The sequence below is a fragment of the Plecotus auritus genome, assembly GCF_963455305.1.
Source record: "Plecotus auritus genome assembly, chromosome: 12".
Taxonomy (NCBI): Eukaryota; Metazoa; Chordata; class Mammalia; order Chiroptera; family Vespertilionidae; genus Plecotus; species Plecotus auritus.
This window is the reverse complement of record NC_137778.1, coordinates 43,315,434-43,328,020: the sequence shown is the minus strand read 5'-3', so window position 1 is coordinate 43,328,020 and position 12,587 is coordinate 43,315,434. Positions and strand designations below refer to the sequence as shown.

The window sequence follows — 12,587 nt, the reverse complement described above, 5'->3', positions numbered from 1 at the left end:
GTATCCATTTTTTTCAGGTAAGGAGAAAAGAAGGCATTTGTCTGATCTTACTTAGACATTATGTAGCCAAGCCAACCCTCCAACCCAGGGCTGCCCACACCTGCAAAAGCGTGGCTCTCCACACGCCCCCCCCCCCCACTCTGCCTAACCTGCAGCTCAGGTTTCACCTTGACCCTGTGATGTTCTAACCTTCAAAACAGTCCATGTGTTTGCTTCTCCGGGTCACTGCGAGTCCCCTTAGAATATTCCTAGCCGTGTAATTTCCCTCCACGGTTGCCATGGGAACGAAGCATGGTAATTTCCATCCGTGACAGCACACACTCACTGGCATCTCCCGCTTTGGGGAACCGTCCTCACTGCTCACCACCTGCATTCAGGTGGCGCCACTCTCAGTCACTGGGTGCTCTTACACGCACAGCATCTTGGGTAGTCAGGCTGGTACAGAGCCCCTGACTGGAACTACAAGGCTGTAATTTGCAAATTATTCCTAGCATTAGCTCCCCTTTCTTATCATGGGCAAGGGGGACTTCCCTTTGTTTCAATTGGATCACCTAAACCCAAGAAAAAAGAATTATTTTCTTGAAAAGCATTTCCTATACCACTGATTTACCTCTCAGCGTTATCCCCAAGTAGCCAGACGTGGCTACAGAGGCCTGTGCTAACTGCCTAATAAAGCTCTGTAGATATTAATTCCTCTTAGGTCGATTGGAACTCTTCCATGTTCTATCAAATCCCATCCATGGCTTGTATTTATTTTTAAAGATTTTTGGGACGAGAGAATGACCCTTCCCTTAGATCAGTGGTCGGCAAACCACGGCTCGCGAGCCACATGCGGCTCTTTGGCCCCTTGAGTGTGGCTCTTCCACAAAATACCACGGCCTGGGCGAGTCTATGTTGAAGAAGTGGCGTTAGAAGAAGTTTAAGTTTAAAAAATTTGGCTCTCAAAAGAAATTTCAATCGTTGTACTGTTGGTATTTGGCTCTGTGGACTAATGAGTTTGCCGACCACTGCCTTAGATTTTCTGTACGGTGTCCGTTGAGATCAATAAGGCACACGCGTGCATTCCTAACATGTGCTCACCTGTGCAAAGCTGAATGTCGCCCTATAGGGAGGACGAGTGGGGGCAGGAGAGAAAGGACAAGCGTGCCCAGCGCTTTGCTGCTGCCGTGACCACAGCCTGACCCCAAGAGTCCTGGGTGAATGTCATGGACTCCCTGCCATTAGATCTGGGCAAGAGAGCCCTCTGAAGGGAAGACAGGGATATGCAGTAGGTGAAAGGGCAGAGGGTGAAAGGGTAGAGGGTGAAAGGGCAGAAGGTGAAAGGGCAGAAGGTGAAAGGGCAGAGGGTGAAAGGGCAGAAGGTGAAAGGGCAGTAGGTGAAAGGGCAGAGGGTGAAAGGGCAGAGGGTTGAAGGGCAGAGGGTGAAAGGGCAGAGGGTGAAAGGGCAGAAGGTGAAAGGGCAGAATTAAAGGGCAGAGGGTGAAAGGGCAGAGGGTGAAAGGGCAGTGGGTGAAAGGGCAGAGGGTGAAAGGGCAGAGGGTGAAAGGGCAGTGGGTGAAAGGGCAGAGGGTGAAAGGGCAGAAGGTGAAAGGGCAGAGGGTGGAAGAGCAGAAGGTGAAAGGGCAGAAGGTGAAAGGGCAGAGGGTGAAAGGGCAGTGGGTGAAAGGGCAGAGGGTGAAAGGGCAGAGGGTGAAAGGGCAGAAGGTGAAAGGGCAGAGGGTGGAAGAGCAGAAGGTGAAAGGGCAGAAGGTGAAAGGGCAGAGGGTGAAAGGGCAGAAGGTGGAAGGGCAGAAGGTGAAAGGGCAGAGGGTGAAAGGGCAGAGGGTGAAAGGGCAGAAGGTGAAAGGGCAGTATGTTTCTGGGGGGGCGACGGGGCAGTTTTCTCAGTGACCCCGGCTAGCAGCTGGTCCTGTTCCACGGTGGGTCACTGAGCTGGTTCAGGGGACCCTGCTGTGGCCGCCCCGAAACGCCTGCTGCCGATGGCAGCCTTGCCGGCCACCGGAGTCGAGGGACAGTGCTTTCTGGGACGTGCAGCACGCACTGCCTCTTCCCATGCGGGAGCTGGAGAAGAGAAAGGGCCTAAGAAACCCCGGGCAGGGAGAACACGTTTACGGCGTTTACTGAGAAACCTGCACGAGTGGACCGGGCCGGTTGGACCCGTCCTGTTCCAGGGCCGCCTGTCCACGGAGCGCGGGAGAGCGGACGTGGTTTAGAAAGAGCGCACGTTCTCAGCACAGCCACCCTGCTATTTGCCTCCGCGGGAGCCCGCCGCCCAGCGTGCCTGCCCCAGACGCCCCGCTCCGGCAGAGCCCCGAGCTCTCGGGCACGTTTCTCAGCGGGCGGCCCGGGTCCGGGACCTCCCTCCCCCACGGGTGTCGTCAGGGACAATCCTCGCCGAATGCCGCCGAGACGCGGAGCCCGCCGCAGCCAACGGAAACGACTGCGGTGACACTGGGACCAATGGCTCCTTCGCTCCAGGATCACACCTCAGAACGTAAACTTCACGGCACCTGCAGGCGTTACCTTTTCCAAAGGGCTCTCCACCCGCGGGATGCTGATCATCGGCGCGTGCGCCAGGTCCGCCACGTGCACGTGCTGGCTTTCGGGGTGTCTTCCTCGGAAGTTATTCACCACGCACACGACCTGGCGGTTCAGAGGAAACCGCAGCGTTAGCGAAGCCAAGCCCTCTTGACAATGACCTCTGAGCAGCCCCATAAATCTAATCCTCATAATGAAGTATTAAAACTGCGTGAATATTAAGTGTACGTGACTTTACCCCCAGGCTTATCTTGTATACATTTGAAACAGTTACTCCAGGTGCATGTATGTTCAAGAAAATCCATCCATCAATGTTAGCTCAGGCCCGGGGGCAAGTCAGTGGTTGAGCATCGCCCTATGAACCGGGAGGTCACGGTTCGATTCCTGCTCAGGGCACAGGCCTGGGTGGTGGGCTCGACCCCCAGTGGGGGGCATGCAGGCGGCAGCCCATCGATGATTCTCTCTCATCGTGGATGTTTCTCCTCTCTCTCTCTCCCTCTCCCATCCTCTCTGAAATCAATAAAAAAATACATGGCTCAGTTAATCATGACAATTTTATGATTCCAAAATGTTCATTAAATTAGTTAACAGTCCATGCTCAAATGAATCCAAAAATAACATCGTAACCTAATAAAAATGCATAGCGAGCTGACCTTTCCCAGCGTGGCTAACCTACAACTTCATTTAAATGCTAATTATTTCCCCTTGGTCAAGGTCACGGAGCACGCCTCAGAAACCCGCCCCACGGCACGCGCTCCTCCAGCAGCGCCTGGGACTGAGCCCGGCTATTGTCTCCCATCGTGTCCTGCGTGGACTCTCATTTCCACAGCAGCTCGCTGGCCGCTCCGGAGCCAGCAGGCCTTTTCCCGAGGGGCGGGCCCTGTGCCAGCGGGTACACCCCAGGGGGCCGACAGGGCCTCGCGCTGAGGGTCAGGCCTCGGCTGGCTCCCGGCCCTGCCTGGTGACGTCCTGGGGTTCCTGGGAGACACCCTTTGTCTTGTTTTGTTTTTCTCACTGTGAGCCTCCTTCCCCTGGAGAGTGAAGGCGGGCCCAGCTTCCGGGAGGCTGCTGGGTATCTCAGGGGGCGGGGAGGGGGGAGGGCCCATCGCCCAGGGACTTGGGAGTCAGAGAGGGACGCCATCGGAGGAAGAGCAGCAGGGCGCACGCCGGGGACGGGACAGAGGGCGTCACAGAAGGAGAGCCTCTCTAACAGGCCTGGCACGTCTGCTGGGCTCGCGGGCCGGCTCCCAGGCGGGGCATCGGCTCCCACGCGGGGCATTCCGCGGTGACGGCGGCAGGGAGCACAGGTGACTGTGCGGAGCCGTTGAAAGGAAACCGAACGGGAACGAAGGTGCGTCCTCTGCTGCGTCACCGCGGACACGGGCTGCGATCTATAGTCGCACAGCTTTCCATCTGGGTGAAAGGGTCAGCGGCTCCGGCTTCCGATGGACCAGCTGAGCCCGCAGCGGGCGGAAGTCTATTTCCCGGCAGCCAGAGCTACGGAGAGCTCCAGGGAGGGTTTCAACGGGGAGTGACCGCGCAGGCCGTGGCCAGTCCCCGCCGAAGCCGCTGTCCAGCCCCCGCCGAAGCCGCTGGGAGGCGCCTGGCCTTGGACACATGGGGTTTTGGTTACCGGAGGGACCCAGGCCGTCACCAGGGAGGGCCCCCTGCTGGGGAGACTCTGGCTGTGACAGGTGCCCGTGGAGGGTGCTACGCTGGGGCACAGGGGCACCTACCTAGGGGCAGGCTGCATCCCTGGCCTCGTCGGGGCGCGTGACAGAGGCAACCCATCGACATGTCCCTCTCACATCGACGTGTCCCCCTCACGTCGACGTGTCCCCCTCACGTCGACGTGTCCCCCTCACGTCGACGTGTCCCCCTCACGTCGACGTGTCCCCCTCACGTCGACGTGTCCCCCTCACGTCGACGTGTCCCCCTCACGTCGACGAGTCCCCCTCACGTCGACGAGTCCCCCTCACGTCGACGTGTCCCCCTCACGTCGACGTGTCCCCCTCACGTCGACGTGTCCCCCTCACATCGAAGTGTCCCTCTCTCTGTCTCTCCCTCTCTCTCCACTCCCTCTAAAAACTCAACGGCAAACTATCCCCAAGTGAGGATTAACAACCACCACCCCTGCGCTCTGTCCCCACCGCGCACTCCCCGGTACTCACCAGGAACACGGCTATCGACGCCCCGACCAGGAAGCCCGCTATCACGTCGGCCCAGTGGTTGCGGTGCTCGGCCACTCGGTTGAGGCCGGTGAGGAAGGCCAAGCACAGGAGGCCCAGGCACAGGACGGGCTTCGCGAGGCGCGTGCCCTTGGCCGTGACGGTGCTGGTGATGTACATCTGAAACGGCAACGGAGACACGCTGTGCACGCAGGCAGGTCCGCGCACGCGCCTCGCACGTGTGTACGTGCACGTGTGTTTACAGATGAGCACATGCCTACGGGGTTCGACGGTTTATTAATCTTTGGAAGGACGTTTCTTAAAAGTGGAATTTAAGGGCAGTGGTTATTTAACTTTACTTGCCCCAAATCTACTAGTAGCTGGTTCTTATGGGATATATTCATCACTTAGGACAGGGGTGGGCAAACTTTTTGACTCGAGGGCCACAATGGGTTCTTAAACTGGACCGGAGGGCCGGAACAAAAGCATGGATGGAGTGTTTGTGTGAACTAATATAAATTCAAAGTAAAGGAGCGGAGGGGAGAGCAAGAGAACCGGATAGAACAGCCGGATCCGGCCCGCGGGCCGTAGTTTGCCCACGGCTGACTTAGGATCACCGAGCTCAGCCATTCCAGGTGACCTTGTGTTTAAGCAGTCCATGCGTTTGTTTTATGTGAATTTACATTTTAGATCAATATTGTTAGCAAGGGAACGCTGAGGAAGAGAGAGAGAGAGAGAGAGAGAGAGAGAGAGAGAGAAACATGGATGTGAGAGAAACAGATCGCTTGCCTCCTGCATGTGCCCCAACCAGGATTGAACCCCAAACCTAGGTATGTGCCCTGACCAGGAATCACACCCACCACCTTTCGGCAAACAAGATGATGCTCCAACCCACTGAGCCACACCGGCCAGGGCTGAAGACACGTCCTGAACATTTCCATTTTATACACCACCTGAGAGGACGCACACGTGATAAAAGCAAAACGTGTGAATATAGTGATAAAAAGTAAAACGGAGCAAACTTTTACTGCGCAGTTAGCACTTTGAAAGGGGAATTTAAGGTTCAACACGTGCCAACATTTGTTCTTATGTTGCCATCTGAAATTGTGAAATGACTTTACATTGTATTGGCCACAATTAGGACAACACAGAAACTTAAATACAAACAGCAAATGTCAGCTAAAAACAAAACAGTGAACAGATGCACACATCTGTGGTATGTCCACGTATGCAAAACAGTGAACAGATGCACACATCTGTGGTATGTCCACGTATGCAAAACAGTGAGCAGATGCACACATCTATGGTATGTCCACGTATGCAAAACAGTGAGCAGATGCACACATCTGTGGTATGTCCACGTATGTAAAACAGTGAATAGATGCACACATCTGTGGTATGTCCACGAATGCAAAACAGTGAACAGATGCACACATCTGTGGTATGTCCACGTATGTAAAACAGTGAACAGATGCACACATCTGTGGTATGTCCACATATACAAAACAGTGAACAGATGCATACATCGGTGGTATGTCCACGTATGTAAAACAGTGAGCAGATGCACACATCGGTGGTATGTCCACGTATGTAAAACAGTGAACAGATGCACACATCTGTGGTATGTCCACGTATGCAAAACAGTGAACAGATGCACACATCTGTGGCATGTCCACGTATGCAAAACAGTGAACAGATGCACACATCTGTGGTATGTCCACGTATGTAAAACAGTGAACAGATGCACACATCTGTGGTATGTCCACGTATGCAAAACAGTGAGCAGATGCACACATATGTGGTATGTCCACGTATGCAAAACAGTGAACAGATGCACACATCTGTGGCATGTCCACGTATGCAAAACAGTGAACAGATGCATACATCTGTGGTATGCTCACATATGCAAAAAGAACGTGTCTGCTGACTAGTGAGTGGCATGTTCTCCAGTGGCCAGCACGACGCTCAGGAAAAACTCGGTTCTTCCCCTAATCTGATGGATTCTGTAGCGCAAATGCTCATCCTTTAACTCGTGTTACTATGGAAACCAATGGGCTGACTGCAAGGGGAGGGGTCAGTTATTATTCACGTCCTGGTGAGGTGATTATAAAAGGTGCTCTGACACTGTAATACGGTTTTAGGGCGTTGAGGTCAGTGTGTGGCTGATACTGACAAAACAGACTCAGGACCACACTTGCCTACGGTCCTGTGTTGAATAAAAAATACGTTTGCCGGCCCTGGCCGGTGGCTCAGTTGGTTAGAGCGTCATCCCGACATGTCAAGGCTGCGGGTTCGATCCCCGGTCAGGCCACTTATAAGAGTCGCCCGCTGAGTGCATAGGTCAGTGAAACAACAAATCAGTGTTCCTCTCTCTAAAAACAAGAAACGTTGCCTCAGAGAGGACACGAAGGTCAGTGCTCACGGCATCCGTCCCTAGCAGCCGTTCCAGAAGGCCGTGAAACTCAGCGATCGTCTTCTCTCTCGTTGCTGCTGCTTGTTGTTGTGTTTTGTTTCTTCCTGGGCCAAGTCTGCGGCCCTGCTGGCTGCCGAAGAGGCTGTCTGAACGTGAACAGCCCACGCGATAGACAGCTTCTGTCTCGCCAACTTCCAGCCCGTCTATCCCAGGTCCCAGTCCCCCAGGGAGAACAGTGAACGCCGATCGCCTGCCTCTGGGCCTGGGACCGCTGCTGGCGGGTCTGCCCGCTAAGCCGGCGCTGGGGAGGGCTGCGTAAATCCGGTGGGTCTTGGGGGTGAGCGCACGGGAGGGGGCACAGGAGGCGGCGACAAGGAGAAGACCACGCTGTGGCCGTCCTGAGAGGCAGTGTTAGAGCTCTGCCCACAGGGACAGCAAGGCGAGGTCATGGCCACCTCGGTCTCCAGTGACGCATCGAATGCCGCAGCCCCCAGCTCGGCTCCTGCACGTGAGCAGGGAGGGAGATCTGGGCTGCTTGTGAGGGTTTCTTTCTCACAGTGGTGAGGCTGACGAGTGAATTTTTTAGAGAGAGAGGGAGGGGGAGAGAGAGAGAAACATGGATGATGAGAGAGAAACATCCGTCGTCTGCCTCCTGCACACCGGCCACGGGGGATCCAGCCGGAAGCCAGAACATGTGCCCGGACCGGGAATGGGACCGGGGACCTCTTGGGACCTGGGACCCGTTCAACCGACGGAGCCACAGAGCCAGGCTAACGAGTTCTCATTTTGCATTTCTTCACATCTGTCAGAACTCTAAACACAAGAGGAAAATTCCGGAGCTTTCCCTTACTCTGGGCAGCTGTTCGGTGCTTTCCCGGCGCCCTTTAGCCAGCCTAATGCTGTTATCTTTACAGAGCGCCTGTCTAATCCGAATTGGCAGAAGAGGAAATCACGGCATCAGAATGGAGTGAGCGAGTTGGACACGGGACAGGAACTGATTACTTATGCTCTCTGGGTTTGTAATTCACTTAGGAAACCATCCAGGTTAACCAGATGTCAAAATGTAGCTGACACAAAGCTCAAACAGAAGGGCCCAGAAATGGTGCAAGTTTAGGAAACTTTGTGAAGAAAAGGGATGCAGAATGTCTCACTGGTATTTTTATGCTGATGTATGTTGAGACGGTAATATTTTGGATATAATCTGTCAAAGTAAATTCTTAAAATTAATTTCACCTTTTCAAAGCATTTTTTTTAAGTATCTTTTATTGATTTCTTACAGAGAGGAAGGGAGAGGGATAGAGAGTGAGAAACATCGATGAGAGAGAAACATCGATCAGCTGTCTCCTGCACACCTCCTGCTGGGGATGTGCCCGCAATCAAGGTACATGCCCTTGACCGGAATCGAACCCGGGACCCTGCAGTCCGCAGGCCGACGCTCTATCCACTGAGCCACACCGGTCAGGGCTCAAAGCATTTTTTAATGTGACCGCTAGGAAATGAAAAACCACAAATGCGGTCCGTCTTAGGCTTCTACTGGACAATGACCCTCCTAATTCTGTTGGACGATGCTGACCTAGCCACGAGCGCCCTCACTCAGCGGAAATGAAAACTCTATCGGTTGATATTCAAAAAGCATTGGACCAGCTGGTCTACTTAATGCGCTGTTATTATTAAAAAAAAATTTGTAGGACACTGGCGTTTTGTCAAACAATGCTTTTCTGTATCTTTTTAAAAATATCTATCTGTTCTATTAAACGTTTTCCTGATTCAACTAGCACAGAATGTTCATGGAATGGTATCCTGGGTTATGTTGAGTTTTCCGAGTTTATCACAGTGAGCCTGCTTTTTCATGTTCCGGTTATCGTAACAGCCGTCTTTTTCTATTTTACTTCATCGAAGTGACTCGACGGTTTGGGGGATTTTTTGTGGACCCTCTGTAGGTCTGAGAGAGCCCGTGCTTGGTCAGGGCAGGCCAGGAGGGAAAGCCCTCTTCGGGAGCTTAGCAATCCGGTTACCGTGTCCATCCACCCCGCTGATTAATTCTGCGAGCTTCGAAAAACTACTTTGCTTCCCGGAGTCTCGGTTAATATCACTTGTAAGTGAATATGACAAGAATTGTTTGAATGAGCTCAGGAATCACACAAGGAGTGTAACTTTTTTTACTGTCACGTGGCACCATGAAGATCGTTGCTCCGTGACTAGAATAAACCTAAAGCCTTAAAATGATATATTTGGGGCCCAGCGGGTTGCTCAGTGGTTAGAGGTTTGGCCTGAGGACGGAAGGGTCCCGGGTTCGATTCTGGTCAAGGGCATGTGCCTTGGCTGCAGGCTCGATCCCAGCCCCACCAGTCTGTGGCGTGCGCGGGAGGCAACCAATCCATGTGTGTCTCACATCGATGTTTCTCTCTGCCTCTCCCCCTCCCTTCCACTCTCTCTAAAAATCAATGGGGAAATATCCTCGGGTGAGGATTCACCACCACAACAAAATAATAAACCGAAATGATATGTGTGGACTGAAACTATATATCTGCGGGCGGAGGAGGAACCCAAATGCCTAACGTACGGGCAAGGGGACCAAGGGCCTTAGACAGATGAGTGTAGTTGAAAATCAAGAGTAACCAGCCCCCCTGGCCCGTGTGGCCCAGTGGACAGAGCATCGGCCTGCGGACCAAAGGGTCCCGGGTTCCATTCCGGTCAAGGGCACGTAGCTGGGTCACAGGCTCCTCCCTGGCCCGGGCCCTGGTCGGGGCGCGTGCGGGAGGCAACCCATCGATGTGTCTCCCTTACATGGGTGTTGCTCTCTGTCTCTCCCTCTCGCTTCCACTCTCCCTAAAATCAACGGAAAAACAACAACGGGACATAAGAGTAGCCATCCCCTCCTTTGCAATACGCGGGGGGGGGGGGGGGGGGGCGGGGGGCGGGGACCAAAGGCCACCTAATGGCTTATCCCCTAGCGGGTCCCGAATGGGCGGCGGCCGGCGGGACTCACACGTGGGAGGCGAAGAACAGCCTCCGAGCTCAGGACCCGCTGGTCGTGCAGCGAGGATCGGACAGTCCCAGGACAACGGCCGACGGACGGCTCGGCCTGAGCAGCAGCCCCGCGCTGGCCCACGCGGTTCCCTCGTTCCTGCCCCGCAGCCCCGGCTGGCTCCGCACGGGCCCACTTCCACCCAGGCTGACGCCCTCTGCCCCCCGATCAATGTACTGTCCCCGTGGCCCTTCGTCCATCGGCTAGGAGAGCAAGAGCCCGTGGAGCTGGCACCGTTTGTCATCTGCAGAACGGAAAGCCACTCCTAACGTGCCTCTTACCTGCTGCGTGGGACACGCGTGTTAAATGGCTGCGTCCTGTGCGCCCCACCCTGGGCATGTGCCCTGACCGGCAATCGAACCGTGACCTCCTGGTTCCTAGGTGGATGCTCAACCCCGGAGCCACACCGGCCGGGCGGAAGTTCATTTTACTTTCATTGGGGAATAAACTTCACCCATTTCATAGGAAAAGGAACACCACAAAGCTAAATTTAAACGGTATTCTAATCCACTCACACCGAATTACAAATCTAATGACGGAGGGAGGGTTCAATAACCTTCGGAACGTTTTCCCCTCCTGGGAAACCCACTGTATTTGCAGAAAGAGGTGTAGGGATGTTTCCCCCCTAAAAGTTCTCAGGAAAGTGAAAGAGAAGAAGTCTGCGATCAAATTACCCCCAAGCCCTTCAGGAAAGCCAGGTGCTAAGGAGAGACCCCGTTCCTTCATGTCATTCTCTAACCCACAAGGAGACACACAGGAAAATACCCCCGGTCCTCACCCACACACTTCATCACAGGGCTCCTTTCTCCTTCCTGCGGCACCGGCGCGTTTCTAACGCCACACCCAGCTCCACCTGAACTCGGGGCACGCCCGTTCCCCCCGCCATCACGGAATCTACTCACTCCCCGCTATTTACCTACTTATCAAAATCCTGGCAAGCGCTTTCCGAGACCGTACTCGCTTAAAACACCCCAACGCGTCTATTATAAAGCTCCCCCAAGCTGTCTCTAGGGACGCTGGGAAGAAATAGATCTGCACGTAGGTTCAAGTAGAACAGCACAGCCTCTGGTAATGCCCACACTGGCAGCGGGAGGCGGACTGGGTTGCCATGGCAGCCTCCCACACGCCCATCGCTCAGGGCGGCGGGGACAGGAAAAGCCGTGAGCAGGGAACAGCACCTATTGTTAAAAAGACACAGCGAGCGGTTCCCTTCCGTGTAATTACAGGCCCGAGTCCTGACGTGTGGACGCCACGTTATTTAAGATTCCTGAGGGCTGGGGCGTTCTTAAATGTTTCTTCTCTGAACGTATCTGCCCTCTGAACCCTGGGCCTCTGCCTTCAGGGAGGCTGGGACTGGGCGGGGGCAGGAGGGAAGTCACCTGACCCCCCACCCGTGGGGCTCAGGGACGAAGTGATCCCCTCTCTGGAACATTCTGCATCACTGACGTCGGGGCAGATTGCGGTTCTATGGATCCCGGCAAGTCCCTTCGCCTCATCCTCATCTGTGACGTGGGTGTGATGAGAGGACATGCTTCAAGCAGCTGCTGTGAGAGCCCAGTGAGCTAGTACGAAGGATAGGTTATTATGTAACTAATAACAACAAAGGAAGAATACGTTGTAACCATGCCTACACAAGAATCCTATCTAATAAAAGAGCAATATGCAAATTGACCGTCACTCCAACACACAAGATGGCTGCCCCCATGTGGACACAGGATGGCCGCCACAAGATGGCCGGCAGGGGGGGGGCTGTTGTGGGCGATAAGGCAAGCAGGGGAAGGCAGTTGGGGGGGACCAGGCCTGGAGGAGAGGGCAGTTGGGGGGGACCAGGCCTGCAGGGGAGGGCAGTTGGGAAGGACCAGGCCTGCAGGGAAGGGCAGTTGGTGGGGGGGACCAGGCCTGCAGGGAAGGGCAGTTGGTGGGGGGGACCAGGCCTGCAGGGGAGGGCAGTTAGGGGGGGACCAAGCCTGCAGGGGAGGGGAGTTAAGAGGGGACCAGGCCTGCAGGGGAGGGCAGTTGGGCATCAATCAGGCTGGCAGGGGAGTGGTTAGAGGGTGATCAGGCTGGCAGGCAGAAGCGGTTAGGGGCACTCAGGCAGGCAGGCAGGCAAGCGGTTGGGAGCCAGCAGTCCCGGATTGTGAGAAGGATGTCTGACTGGGATCGGGCCTAAATGGGCAGTCGGACATCCCTCGAGGGGTCCCAGATTGGAGAGGGTGCAGGCTGGGCTGAGGGACACCCCTCCCCTCCCCCCGTGCACAAATTTCATGCACCGGGCCTCTAGTTAGTGTATAAATTAGCAACAATGCAGCACGTCGTGCCTGGCACGTAGTAAATGCTCAGTCAGTGTTATTGTTATCGTTACAAACATCCCCAAGAGAACTTTCTAGAGAAGGAGGGCCCCTTTCCCAGCCCCATCAGAGACCATCGGGGCATGAGCAAG

At 54.7% G+C, this 12,587-nt stretch overlaps 1 protein-coding gene across 1 annotated transcript in view; it reads right to left on the bottom strand.

Annotated features, from left to right (window-relative positions):
- Positions 1-12,587, bottom strand: part of PLPPR5 (phospholipid phosphatase related 5) — a 46,784-nt gene that overhangs the window by 9,668 nt on the left and 24,529 nt on the right. Inside the window, exons 4-5 of the mRNA XM_080648028.1 lie at positions 4,710-4,886; positions 2,524-2,643 (exon numbers count right to left, since the gene is read on the bottom strand). Of these exons, the coding sequence (XP_080504154.1) occupies positions 2,524-2,643; positions 4,710-4,886 (297 nt within the window). The remainder of the gene's footprint in view (positions 1-2,523; positions 2,644-4,709; positions 4,887-12,587) is intronic.